General features: G+C 39.4%; 1 protein-coding gene across 1 annotated transcript in view; it reads left to right on the plus strand.

Annotated features, from left to right (window-relative positions):
• KCNS3 (potassium voltage-gated channel modifier subfamily S member 3) overlaps nt 1-13,189 on the plus strand; it is a 48,166-nt gene extending 34,977 nt beyond the window's left edge. Inside the window, exon 3 of the mRNA XM_007971390.3 lies at nt 11,180-13,189. Coding sequence (XP_007969581.1) covers nt 11,239-12,714 — 1,476 coding nt within the window. The 5' untranslated portion in view covers nt 11,180-11,238 and the 3' untranslated portion in view covers nt 12,715-13,189. The remainder of the gene's footprint in view (nt 1-11,179) is intronic.
• Nucleotides 13,190-13,682: the final 493 nt, after the last annotated feature.

A 13,682-nucleotide genomic window follows, 5' to 3' on the forward strand; every position in this document is an offset into this window, starting at 1 on the left:
AGAAAGTCTTCTCAGTGGACTGGGCTGCACCACTTGGAAAGCTACTGGAGGTAATGGCTCCATGTAGGAGCCTCACCATGCTCAGACAATGCTGTAAGAGAAGACTTTTACCGGGGAGGCGCCTGGTAGGAGGGTGGTAAGGAGGAGACACGGGTGTGGATTGAGTTTAGGTTTCTAATTCTGTTTACATTTGCTTGGTTTTCCCATTTTGTATATCCCCACATAGCATGACCAGAAATTGAATTTAGCATGACCTACTCTTTAAAAAAATCGAAATGAGCTTTCTTTTTACATTTAATAGAACAAAAGAAAACTCTTAGAATATTGTTCCAAAAAGAAGGCAGTGTTAAATACTGAAAATGGTGTATTTTTTTCTTTGATGTAAAAGGATTAATATAGATTTTTGGACATATACAAAACAAGAAGGAAAAACAAATCTGGGTTTTTATTTACTTTTATGAATTTGATACCATAAAGCAGTTCTGTCCAGTAAGAAAAATTGGCTTGTATTATAATACTTTCATTACTTTTCTGAGCAAAGCAGGTGCATTATCAGAGACAGTCATGAGCTTGTGTGTATGTGTATGAGTCAGCCTTGAAAAGACACAATTTTGAGAATATTTTCTTAGGTGAGTTTGAGAGCATGAAGCAACAAGAGCAGGAAGTGGACCAAGAGGAGGCAAATAAGAGGTTAATGGCTTTGAAAAAGCTTTACAGGGTGCCAGTTGGAAATAACTGAATCAATGGTAGTTTTTATTTTAAGCTGCCAGTGAGTATCTTGGATTTTTGACATATTTTTCTTCTTTTCAATCTTATAAACACCAAGAGGGTCAAAGTGGTCAAATACTGTATATATAGTGTTCTCACCATGAGTGATTTGGGTTGATGGTAGGGAGGAGAATCAATACAGTGAAGCTAAGTTTAGCTTTAAGAAGAGAATGAAAATAGCAGTTGGGTCTTCTACTTTGTGGCCAATGCCACTGTACCCTCAGATGCATCTGATTTGAGACCCCATGTGACTTCAGCGTGTGAATGTCAATGTCCTTACAGTATGACTGACATAATATGCAAATGAGAACATCAACCAGTCTCTACCTCCTCCCACTTAAAAAAAAAATCTTCAAATACTCATATTTGAGGCATCGTGAAAAGAATCTGCCCAATAAAAGCTGGACAACGTTGGGCAAATTCTGAGCCTCAGATGTCCCCATTTGCAACACGGGAGTCTAAGGTCTGTGACTTAGGGCTGTTAGAGAATTAAAGAAAATGATTCATTCATTCAGTTACATGTACTCGTTGCCTGCTAGTGTCTATGTACTGCACCAGTTGTTGAGAATAAAAGAGTGAATAGTAGTGTATATGAAAGCAGTTTCCACAGTGCATAGCCTGAAAAAAGATGCTTAGTACATTTTTCTTAAAACATTTTTAGTGAAGAATTTTAACATGTACAAAAATAAAATAATATGTTAAACTCCTGTGTGCCTACCCGTCACCCACTGCAACAGTGATTAACTCATAGCCATCTTGTATGATCAGTGCTCCTGCCTTTCCATGTATTATTATGAAATCAATCCCCAATGTTGTGTAATTTTATCAATAAATATTTTAGTATGTATTTCCAAAAGATAAGGGTTTCCTTTTAAGAACATAATTATGTTACTATTGGGACACTAAAAAATTAACAATAATTGTTTTATAATATCAAGTATCTGGTTGATTTTTGTACTAGTTCAGTCTCACATTGCTATAAAGCACTAAGTGAGACTGGGTAATTTATAAGGGAAAGAGGTTTAATTGATTAAGAGTTCTGCATGGCTGGGAAAGCCTCAGGAAACTTAAAATCATGGCAGAAGACAAAGGGGAAGCAAGCACATCTTACCATGGTGAAGCAGGAGAGCGAGAGAGAGTGAAGTGGGAGATGCTACACATTTTCAAACAGCCAGATCTTGTGAGAACTCACTAACAATCATGAAAAAAACAAGGGGAAGTCTGCCCCCATGATTCAGTCATCTCCTACCAGGCCCCTCCCCTGACACTTGGGGATTACAATTTGACATGAGATTTGGGTGGGGACTTAGAGCCAGACCATATCAGTTTTCGAAAGTCCCTGATTTTCATGTGTGTGTGTGTGTATATATATATGAAAAAAAATAAATATACATTTGTATATATATTAAACATTTGGCTTGTTAGAATTGGGATCTATACAAAGTCTGTATATTGGCTTTGTATGCCTCTTATTTGATCTGTGTCATTTGTCCTGTAAGGTTTCCCAGTCTTGATTTTGCTGATTGCACCCCTTTGGTATTATTGAACATATTCCTCTAAAATATTTATTTTGTTTCAGTAAAATCTAGTTATTTTGTTACATTAGGCTTGATTAGTGGGTTCAGATATTGTAACTCTGATCTCTGTTATGATTCCCCGTCAGCTTTTTATCTGGATTTTATCAGCCATTGATGATCATTGCCTAGATCTATTATTTTATTATGAGTTGCAAAATGGCAAGATTTAAATTCTATTATTTCTTTTTTTACTTATTATCTAGAATCCCTATTTATTTATTCACTTATTTTTATCATAATTTTAAAAATAATAAATAGAAATGGAGTCTCAGTGTGTTGCCAAGGCTAGTCTCAAACTCTTGGGCTCAAGTGATCCTCCTGCCTTGGCCACCCAAAGTGCTGGGATGGAATCCCTTTTTAAATGACAATATTATTGAGATATGCTTTGAATACAGCAAAAATCTACCTTTTAAAACATATGTTTAATGCAGTGGTTCTTGGTATATTCATGACTGTACAACTTTCCAATTCCAAGACATATTTATTACCCCCAAAAGAAACCCAAATCCATTAATAGTACTTATCTCCCCTACCTTCAGCCCCCAGCAACCACTAACCTATTTTCTGTTTCTATAGTTTTGACTATTCTGGGTATTTCCTATAAATGGAATCATACAATATATGATCTTTTATTGTCTTTTTTTTAGTAGGCTTTTTTCATTAGCATAATGCTTTCAAAGTTGATCCAGGTTGTAGTCTGTGTCAGAACTTCATTCCTTGATGGACATTTAGATTATCTCCCCTTTTTGGCTATTATGAATAATGCTGCTATGAACATTACATACATGTTTTTGTTTGAACATATGTTTTCGGTTCTCTTGGGACTATACCCAGGAATGGAATTGCTGGGTCATGTGGTAACTCTGTGTAACTTTTTGAGGAATGGGCTTAAACTGTTTCTAAAATGGCTGTACTATTTTACATTACTTCCAGTGACACACAAGGGTTCCACTTTCTCCACATCCCTGCCAACACCTGATGTACCATAATACAACACTTGCATTATTATTAGTTTTTGACTATAGCCATCATACTGGTATGAAGTGGTATCTCATTGTAATTTTGATTTGCATTTTCCTCATGTCTAATGATGTTGAGCATCTTTTCAAGTACGTTTTGGCCATTTATATGTTTTCATAGAAATGTCTATCAAAATTATTTGCCTAGTTTAAAGGAGTTTATTTGTCTTTTTATTATTGAGTTGTAAGAGTTCTTTATTCTGGATACTATATCCTTATCAGATATATGATTTGCAAATATTTGCTTCTATTTTGTGGGTTATCTTTTCGTTTTCTTGATACTTTTGACTTGATAGTGTCCTTTGAAGTGCATTTTACATTTTGATAAAGTCAATTTAACTATTTTTTCTTTATTTTACTGTAATTTTTGTGTTATAGCTAGGAAGTCATTCCCTAACTCAAGGTCATGAAAATTTATGTTAATATTTTCTTCTAAGAGTTTTATAATTTTAGCACCTACATTCAGGCCTTTGATGTATTTAAAGTTAATTTTTATATATAGTGTGGGATACATATCCAGTTTAGGTTTTTTTTTTTGCATATGGCTATCCAGTTGTTCCAATACTATTTATCGAAAAGACTGTTCTTACCCCTGTTGAATTGTCTTGACACACTTGTCAAAAATCAATCAAAAAGCCCATATGGGCTTATTTTTCAGTTTATTGATTGGTTTTTGACAAGTATGTTAAGAATCAATTTGTCAATTTCTTAAATTTTAGAATTTTAGAATCAATTTGTCAATTTCTGAAAAAAGGCAGCTAGGATTTTTATAGGAATTGTATTTACTCTATGAGTTAATTTAAAGGGTATTACCATTTAACAATAGCAAATCTTTTAATCCATAAACATTGGGTGTCTTTCTATTCATTTATTTCTTCGTTAATTTTTTCAACAACATTTTGTAGTATTCATTTTACAGATTTATGCCACTTTTGTTAAATTTATTTCTAAATATTTTATTTTTCTGGATGCTATTGAAAATGTGATTGTTTTCTTAATTTCTTATTTGTATTTTCTTATTGCTAGTATACAGAGATAGAGTTTTTTGTGTATCAATCTAGTATCCTGCAAAATTGCTAAACTTATTTATTAGTTATAATGTTTTTTGTATATATATTCCATAGGATTTTCTATATACAAGATCACGTCATCTGCAAATAGAAGTAGTTTAACTTTTCCTTTTCAGTCTGGATGCATTTTCATTCTTTTTCTTGCCTAATTTCCCTGACTAGAACTTCCAGTACGATGTTGAATAGAAGTGGTGGGATTGGACATTCATGTTTTGTTCCTTATCTTAAGAGAAATGCTTTTAGTCTTTTATCATTAAATATGTTTTTAGCTGTGGGTTTTTCATAGATGCTCTTTATCAAATTGGAGAAGTTCTGTTCTATTCTTAGTTTTTGAGTTTTTTTTTAAATCACAAAAGAGTGCTAGATTTTTTCAAATGCTTTTTCTGTGTCTTTTGAGATGATAATGTCATTTTCATTATTTCTTTATTATTTATATTACCTTGATTGATTTACATGTTAAGTTAACCTTAAATTCCTGAGATAAATCCCACTACTCATGGTATATAATTCTTTTTATATGTTGCTGGATTTGGTTTGCTGATGTTTTGTTGAGGATTTATTCATCTGTATTCATAAGGGATACTGGCCAGTAGTTTTCTTGTGATGTCTTTTTCTAATTTTGGTATTAGGATAATACTAGCTTCATAGAAGAAGCTGGGAAGTATGCCTTTCTCTTCTAATTTTTGGGAGGGTTTGTGAAAGATTGGTGGTGATTGTGGTAGAATTCACCAGCAAAGCTCTCTGTACGTGAGCTTTCCATATGAATATTTTTTAAATTGCAAATTCTGTATCTTTACTTGTTAATAAATAGGTTTATTCAGATTTCCTTTTTCTTCTTGAGTTAGTTTGTGTAGATCATGTCTTTCTAGTGTAAACTAAAAATAAAATTCTAAACCCTCCTGACTATCTGAATGGACCCCTCCTCTAGGCCAAGGGCATTCCAAAATTAACCTGAAAAATGAGTTCAGACCATGATGAGAAGGAGAGGTCAGACATGCTTCATTATACCCTCCTCTTTTTTGGAATTCAGGAAAAGCTTACCAGCATTAACATCAACACAAACCTTAGGACTGATAGTGCAGTCTCTTTAATTCCGATAAGAAACATTTACCATCTATTCTCTCTGAAGTTGCTACCTGGAGGCTTCATCTGCATGATAAAACCTTGGTCTTCACAACTGCTTATCTTAACCCAGACATTCCTATTGATTGTAAGTCTTTAGACAATATATTGTTTTCACATTGCTATAAAGACATACCCAATACCGGGTAATTTATAAAGAAAAGAGATTTAATTGACTCACAGTTCCGCAGGGTTGGGGGAGTCTCAGGAAACTTACAATCATGGTGGAAGGGGAAGAGGCATGTCTTACATGGTGGCAGGCAAGAGAGAGTGGTGAGAGAAGAGAAAAGAGCCTCTTATCAAACCATCAGACCTTGTAAGAACTCACTCACTATCATGAGAACAGCATGGGAGAAACTGCCCCCATGATCCAATTACCTCTTACCAGGTCTCTCCCTTGACACATGGGGATTACAATTCAAGGGTGGGGACAAAAAGCCAGACTGTATCATTCTACCTCTGGCCCCTTCCAAATCTCATATCCTCATGTTTAAAACCAATCATGCCTTCCCAACAGTCCCCCAAAGTCTTAACTCATTTCAACATTAATTCAAAAGTCCAAGTCCAAAGTTTCATCTGAGACAAGGCAAGTCCTTCCAACTAGGAGCCTCTAAAATCAAAAGCAAGTTAGTTACTACCAAGATATAATGGAGGTACAGGCATTGGATAAATGCTCCCATTCCAAATGGGAGAAATTGGCCAAAACAAAGGATTGTTTTGGCCCCAAAACAAATTGGCCCCAAAGGGGTAAGTCTGAAACCCATCAGGGGAGCCATTAAATCTTAAAGCTCCTAAATGATCTCCTTTTACTCCATGTCTCCCATCTGGGTCACAGTAATGCAAGAGGTGGGCTCCCATGGTCTTGGGTAGCTCCACCCCTATGGCTTTGCAAGGTACAGCCCTCTTCACAGCTGCTTTCATGGACTGGTGTTGAGTGTCTGTGGCTTTTCCAGGTACACAGTGCAAGCTGTCAGTGGATCTACCATTTTGGGGTCAGGAGGACAGTAGGTGGTTCTCTTTTCACAGCTCCACTTGGCAGTGCCCCAATGGGGACTCCATGTGGTACTCTAACCCAACATTTCCTTTCTGCACTGCCCTAGCAGAGGTTCTCCATGAGGGCTCTGCCCTTGCAGCAAACTTCTGCCTGGACTTCCAGGCATTTCCATACATCCTCTGAAATCTAGGCAGAGGTTCCCAAACCTCAATTCTTACTTCTATTCACTCACAGGCCCAAGACCACGTGGAAGTCACCAAGGCTTGGGGCTTGCACCATCTGAAGCCATAGTCTGAGCTGTACCATGGTCCCTTATAGCCATGACTGGAGCTGAAATGACTGGGATGCCGGGTGCCATGTCCCAAGGCTGCACAGAGCAGTGGGGCCCTGGGTCTAGCCCATGAAACCATTTTTCCTCCTAGGCTTCTAAGCCTGTGATGAAAGGGGCTGCCGCCAGGACCTCTGACATGCCCTGGAGAAATTTTCCCCATTGTCTTGGCAGTTAACATTCAGCTCCTGGTTACTTATGCAAATTTCTGCAGCCAGCTTGAATTTCTCCTCAGAAAATGGGTTTTTCTTTTCTATTGCATCATCAGGCTCCAAATTTCCCAAAACTTTATGCTCTGCTTCCCTTTTAAACAAAAGTTCCAATTTCAAATGATCTTTTGTGAATGAGTAAAATGGAATGTTTTTAAGAGCACCCAGGTCACATCTTGGACACTTTGTTGCTTAGAAATTTCTTCCACCAGATACCCTGAATCATCTCTCTCAAGTTCAAAGTTCTACAGATCTCTACAGCAGGGGGAAAATGCCATTACTGTCTTTGCTAAAGCATAGCAAGACTGAGTGTTTGTTCCAGGTCCCAATAAGTTTTTCATCTCCATCTGGGACCACTTCAGCCTGGGCTTATTGTCCATATCACTACCAGCATTTTGGCCAAAACCACTCAACAAGTCTCTGGGAAGTTCCAAACTTTTCCACATCTTTCTGTCTTCTTTGGAATCCTCCAAACTCTTCCAGCCTCTGCCTGTTACCCAGTTCCAAAGTTGCTTCCACAGTTTGGGGTATCTTTGTAGGAGTACCCCAGTCTCTGTGGTACCAATTTACAGTATTATTCAATTTTCTTACTGCTATAAAGACATACACGAGACTGGGTAATTTATAAAGAAAAGGTGTTTAATTGACTCACAGTTCTGCAGAGCTGAGGAAGCCTCAGGAAACTTACAATCCTGATAGAAGGGGAACAGGCATGTCTTACATGGCAGCAGATGAGAGATGAGCAAAGCGGGAAGAGCTCCTAATAAAACCATCAGATCTTGTGAGAACTCACTCACTATTACAAGAAGAGCATGGGGAAATCACCCCGTGATCCAGTCACCTCCCACCAGTTCTCTTTCTTGACACTTGGGGATCACAATTGGAGATGAGATTTGGGTGGAGATACAAAGCCCAACCATATCAGACAATAACTTAACTCTCAACCAATTGCCAATCAGACAATCTTTGAATCTACCTATGGCCTGGAAGCCCCCCCACCTCAGCTACCAGTTTTCTGGGCTTTCTGGACAGAATCAATGTACATTTTACATATATTGATTGATTTCTTGTGTCTCCCTAAAATGTATATAGCCAAGTTGTAAGCCAACAAGCTTGGGTACATGTTCTCAGGATATCCTGAGGGCTATGTCACAGGCTATTGGTCACTCGTATTTGGCTCAAAATAAATCTCTTTAAATATTTTACAGGGTTTGACTCTTTTTGTTGACACTAGCAATTCGTATACTTCATCTAGGTTATCTAATTTGTGAACATATGATTGTTCATAGTATTCCTTTATAGTTCTTTTCATTTTGTAAGGTCAATAGTGGTGTTGTTCTTTCATTGCTGATTTTGCTAATTTGAATCTTCTCTCATTTTTTTATTTTCCTTTGTTTTGTTTAAGTTTTGAGATAGTCTGACTCTGTCACCGAGGATGGAGTGCAGTAGTGCGATCTCAGCTCATTGCAGCCTCCCCCTCCTTGGTTCAAGTGATTCTCATGCCTCAGCCTCTCGTGTAGCTGAGACTAGACATGCATGACACCACGCCCAGCTAATTTTTGTATTTTTTGTAGAGATGGGGTTTTGCCATGTTCACCAGACTGGTCTTGAACTCCTGGCCTCAAATGATCCATCTGTCTTGGCCTCCCAAAGTACTTTCAGTTTTTCTTGATTAGCCTCGTTAAAGATTTGTCAATTTTGTTGCTTGCCTTAAATGACCAATGGCTTTGTTGATTTTTTTTCTGTTTTCAATTTTATTCTCTATTTATTTATTTGCATGTTAATCTTTATTATTTCCTTCCTTTTTTTCAGATGAGGAATTTATTCTCTTGCAGGCAACCTTGCCTTTCCGTAAATATGAGGGGAAAGAGATTCTTTCCTGGCCTTTCTGCTCCCTTTGATGGTGTTACTGTCTGCCCACTTTTACAGACTAGAAAACACATCCTCTTTTGGCCTTTCTGCTTCCTTGTCTTTTTTTTTTTTTTTTTTTCCAGTCAGTTACCAAATCCTGTAGATTCTATCTTATAAACTTCTTCTGAGTTTATCACTTCCTCTTTCTATGCACCGCCACTGTGTGTGTCCATGTCCTTGCCACCCCTAACCTGTTCTATTGCAGCCCTGTCCTCTTGGGCCCAGCTTTTGCCCCATGCAGCTTTCATGCTGCTGTCATTGGTGGCTTTCTAAGTCACAGTCACAAACATAGCTATGTCCACTTGTTGATTAAGACCCTTTAGTGATCTTGCTGACAGAATAAAATCCAGATTCTTTGGACTGATGTACAGGGTCCTTCACAATCTGGCTTCTGTCTACCCTTTGATGCCTCTGGTGGGAATGTCCTTTTCCTTTCAGTTTGGTGGTGTGTTAGTCTGTTCTCACACTGCTATAAAGAACTACCTGAGACTGGGTAATTTATAAAGATTTAATTGACTTACAGTTCTGCAGGATGTACAGGAGGCATGACTGGGGAGCCCTCAGGAAATTTACAATCCTGGCAGCAGGCAAAAGGGAAGCCAGCATGTCTTACATGGCAGAGTAGGAGAGAGAGAGAGAGTGAAGGGGGAGATGCTACACACTTTGAAAGAACCAGGTCTCATGAGAACTCTATCACGAGGTAGCACTTGGGGGATGATGCTAAGCCATTAGAAACCACCTCCATGATCCAGCCACCAGGCTCCACCTCCAACACACAGGATCACAATTCAACATGAGATTTAGGTGGGGACAGAGAGCCAAACCATATCAGGTGGACTCCACTTGAACCTTTGAGCTGCATATTACCTCTGCTATGAAGCTTCTCCAGCTAAGGTCACTGCTTTTTTCTCAGTAATCCCAAAGATGCTTGACTGACCTCTCACATAGCATGCCTCATGTTGGATTATTAGATTATAAAAAGGAAGAAGGCAGGGGAAGTCTATGTAGTGGAGAGAACATGGACTTTGGAATTAATTCAACCTGGGTTTAAATCTTGGCTCCACCATTTACCTATTATGTACCTAGAGAGTCTGAGAGCAGTACCCATTTTTCTATCCAGCTACCATATAGTGTTGGAAGGACTGAATGACATAATGTGTAAAGGCATCCAGTAGTATCAGGTGGGGACTCAGTATATGACAGTCTCCTTTTATTTGTATCATCTGTTCTGAGGAAGCATCATTGCATTGGGTGAGGATCAAAAGCTGTTATTTTCTCTCTGAGAAATGGACCTGGTGCATCCTGATTAGTGTCAGAACTAAAAACAGGCCACGTGCTCACCCAGTATAGACAATTTATGGAAAGATAATTATAGATTAGGGCCACATGGGGACTGTCTGTGAGGGGAAGGAGGAGATGGGGGTGGAGCGCGTTTGTGTCAGGAAACTGATAGTGCAATTACCATAAAGAGGTTTTCCCAAGTCAGGTGCTTTTCATGTGGATGTCCCTGAAACACCATCTCATGAAGTGTAATGATATCTTTAAGATATAAGGTACTTAAGCACAGGGAGATAATTATATCCTCTTGATTGTCCACATCCAAACATAGGGAGTAGGGCTTTCTCTTAAAGGAGTAAAACATTGATACGCAAAGGGAAACTCACATCCTTTGTAAGAGCTGAGCTGAGCCCCCTTTGATGTGTGCATTGGGGGCATGACCAAGCCCCAGGGATGGGAAGGGATGAGCTTCAAGCCTGGCAGCAACTAGCCTATCACATCTGAATTGAGTTTTCCCAAACATGAAGAGCCTGTGCTTGAATCTCTGGAGATGCTTATATTATGTAAGTGATCTAAATTGCATTGTATTTTGGGGGGCAAGGTTGGGAAGTACAGTTTGAATGCTTAATAAACACAGAAATGGCAATTAGCATTCATAAAAGTTATGTTGTCATCTTTTCTCTTTCCTAAAGAAAATGGGTTCCCCAAATCCTGAGGTTTTAGGGGGAAAATCTGTTTTGTGTTGATTTTCTTCTGATCATAATGCATAATAATGTATTCATTTTTATTGCATTTCCTGCTTTGCTTTTAATGTAGCCCATCATCCTGGAAAGGGCAGATTAAAAATAAGCTTGGCCGGGCACGGCAGGACAGAGTGCTAATATCATCTTGTGCTCTTTCCAGATGCAGCCTGATCTTCCTCGTCTCCCTTGCCAGCCAGCACTCTGCCTCCTGTATCCACCATGGTGTTTGGTGAGTTTTTCCATCGCCCTGGACAGGACGAGGAACTTGTCAACCTGAATGTGGGGGGCTTTAAGCAGTCTGTTGACCAAAGCACCCTCCTGCGGTTTCCTCACACCAGACTGGGGAAGCTGCTTACTTGCCATTCTGAAGAGGCCATTCTGGAGCTGTGTGATGATTACAGTGTGGCTGATAAGGAATACTACTTTGATCGGAATCCCTCCTTGTTCAGATATGTTTTGAATTTTTATTACACGGGGAAGCTGCACGTCATGGAGGAGCTGTGCGTGTTCTCATTCTGCCAGGAGATCGAGTACTGGGGCATCAACGAGCTCTTCATTGATTCCTGCTGCAGCAATCGCTACCAGGAACGCAAAGAGGAAAACCACGAGAAGGACTGGGATCAGAAAAGCCATGATGTGAGTACCGACTCCTCGTTTGAAGAGTCGTCTCTGTTTGAGAAAGAGCTGGAGAAGTTTGACACACAGCGATTTGGTCAGCTCCGTAAGAAAATCTGGATCAGAATGGAGAACCCAGCACACTGCCTGTCTGCTAAGCTTATCGCTATCTCTTCCTTGAGCGTGGTGCTGGCCTCCATTGTGGCCATGTGCGTTCACAGCATGTCGGAGTTCCAGAATGAGGATGGAGAAGTGGATGATCCAGTGCTGGAAGGAGTGGAGATCGCGTGCATTGCCTGGTTCACCGGGGAGCTTGCCGTCCGGCTGGCTGCCGCTCCTTGTCAAAAGAAATTCTGGAAAAACCCTCTGAACATCATTGACTTTGTCTCCATTATTCCCTTCTATGCCACGTTGGCTGTAGACACCAAGGAGGAAGAGAGTGAGGATATTGAGAACATGGGCAAGGTGGTCCAGATCCTACGGCTTATGAGGATTTTCCGAATTCTAAAACTTGCCCGGCACTCAGTAGGACTTCGGTCTCTAGGTGCCACACTGAGGCACAGCTACCATGAAGTTGGACTTCTGCTTCTCTTCCTCTCTGTGGGCATTTCCATTTTTTCTGTGCTTATCTACTCTGTGGAGAAAGATGACCACACATCCAGCCTCACCAGCATCCCCATCTGCTGGTGGTGGGCCACAATCAGCATGACAACCGTGGGCTATGGAGACACCCACCCAGTCACCTTGGCGGGGAAGCTCATCGCCAGCACGTGCATCATCTGTGGCATTTTGGTGGTGGCCCTTCCCATCACCATCATCTTCAACAAGTTTTCCAAGTACTACCAGAAGCAAAAGGACATTGATGTGGACCAGTGCAGTGAGGATGTACCAGAGAAGTGTCATGAGCTACCTTACTTTAACATTAGGGATATTTATGCACAGCGGATGCATGCCTTCATTACCAGTCTCTCTTCTGTAGGCATTGTGGTAAGCGATCCCGACTCCACAGACGCTTCAAGCATTGAAGACAATGAGGACATTTGTAACACCACCTCCTTGGAGAATTGCACAGCAAAATGAGTGGGGGTGTTTGTGCCTGTTTCTCTTATCCTTTCCCGACATTAGGTTAACACAGCTTTATAAACCTCAATGGGTTCGTTAAAATCATTTAATTCTCAGGGTGTACCTTTCAGCCATAGTTGGACATTCATTGCTGAATTCTGAAATGATAGAATTGTCTTTATTTTTCTCTGTGAGGTCAATTAAATGCCTTGTTCTGAAATTTATTTTTTACAAGAGAGAGTTGTGATATGGTTTTGGAATATAAGACAAACGGCATTGGGTGGGGTTTGTGGCTACAGCTTCTGCATCATTCTGTGTTTGTCATTTACTCACATTGAGCTAACTTTAAATTACTCATGAGTAGAATCAGAGGTCCAGCTGACTGAGACGACATGCATGTGAGATCCACAAAATGAGACAATGCATGTCAATCCATGCTCATGTTCTAAACATGGAAACTAGGAGCCTAATAAACTTCCTAATTCAGTATGGAGAATGTCTTGGTTGTGTGTTTTTATGTTGAGTAACTACATTTTAGTATGTTCAGGATTGGTTTGGAAGAAAAATGTTCTTTCTGGAGTACCAAGAGCCCTCCTTTCTTTACGTTTTGAATTTTGGGTATGTACCAAGCATATGCTAACTCTTTTTTCAGTAGACTTGATGGGAGTTGGCAGATAGAAGAACATGTCCGTGACTAAATTGTGCTGTCAGCATAAACTGATTAAACATGTAGGTGTTTGGGACACCCTCCAAATTGGCATATATGAATGAAGCGTGTGCCCTTACAGATATTTCTTCAGTATATATTTTGAATTTTATAATAATGTATACTGCTAAGACAAAATCTCATTACCTAAAAAATATTGCAGAGCAGAGTCAACCTACACATTCACAGGCAGGAATACTTTCAGTGAATGGAAGAAGGGAGAAATGTTGTACAAACACACAGATGTGATTCATTATGACCAGAGGAGTGAAACTTAAAT

Source organism: Chlorocebus sabaeus, chromosome 14 (genome assembly GCF_047675955.1).
Source record: "Chlorocebus sabaeus isolate Y175 chromosome 14, mChlSab1.0.hap1, whole genome shotgun sequence".
Lineage (NCBI taxonomy): Eukaryota > Metazoa > Chordata > Mammalia > Primates > Cercopithecidae > Chlorocebus > Chlorocebus sabaeus.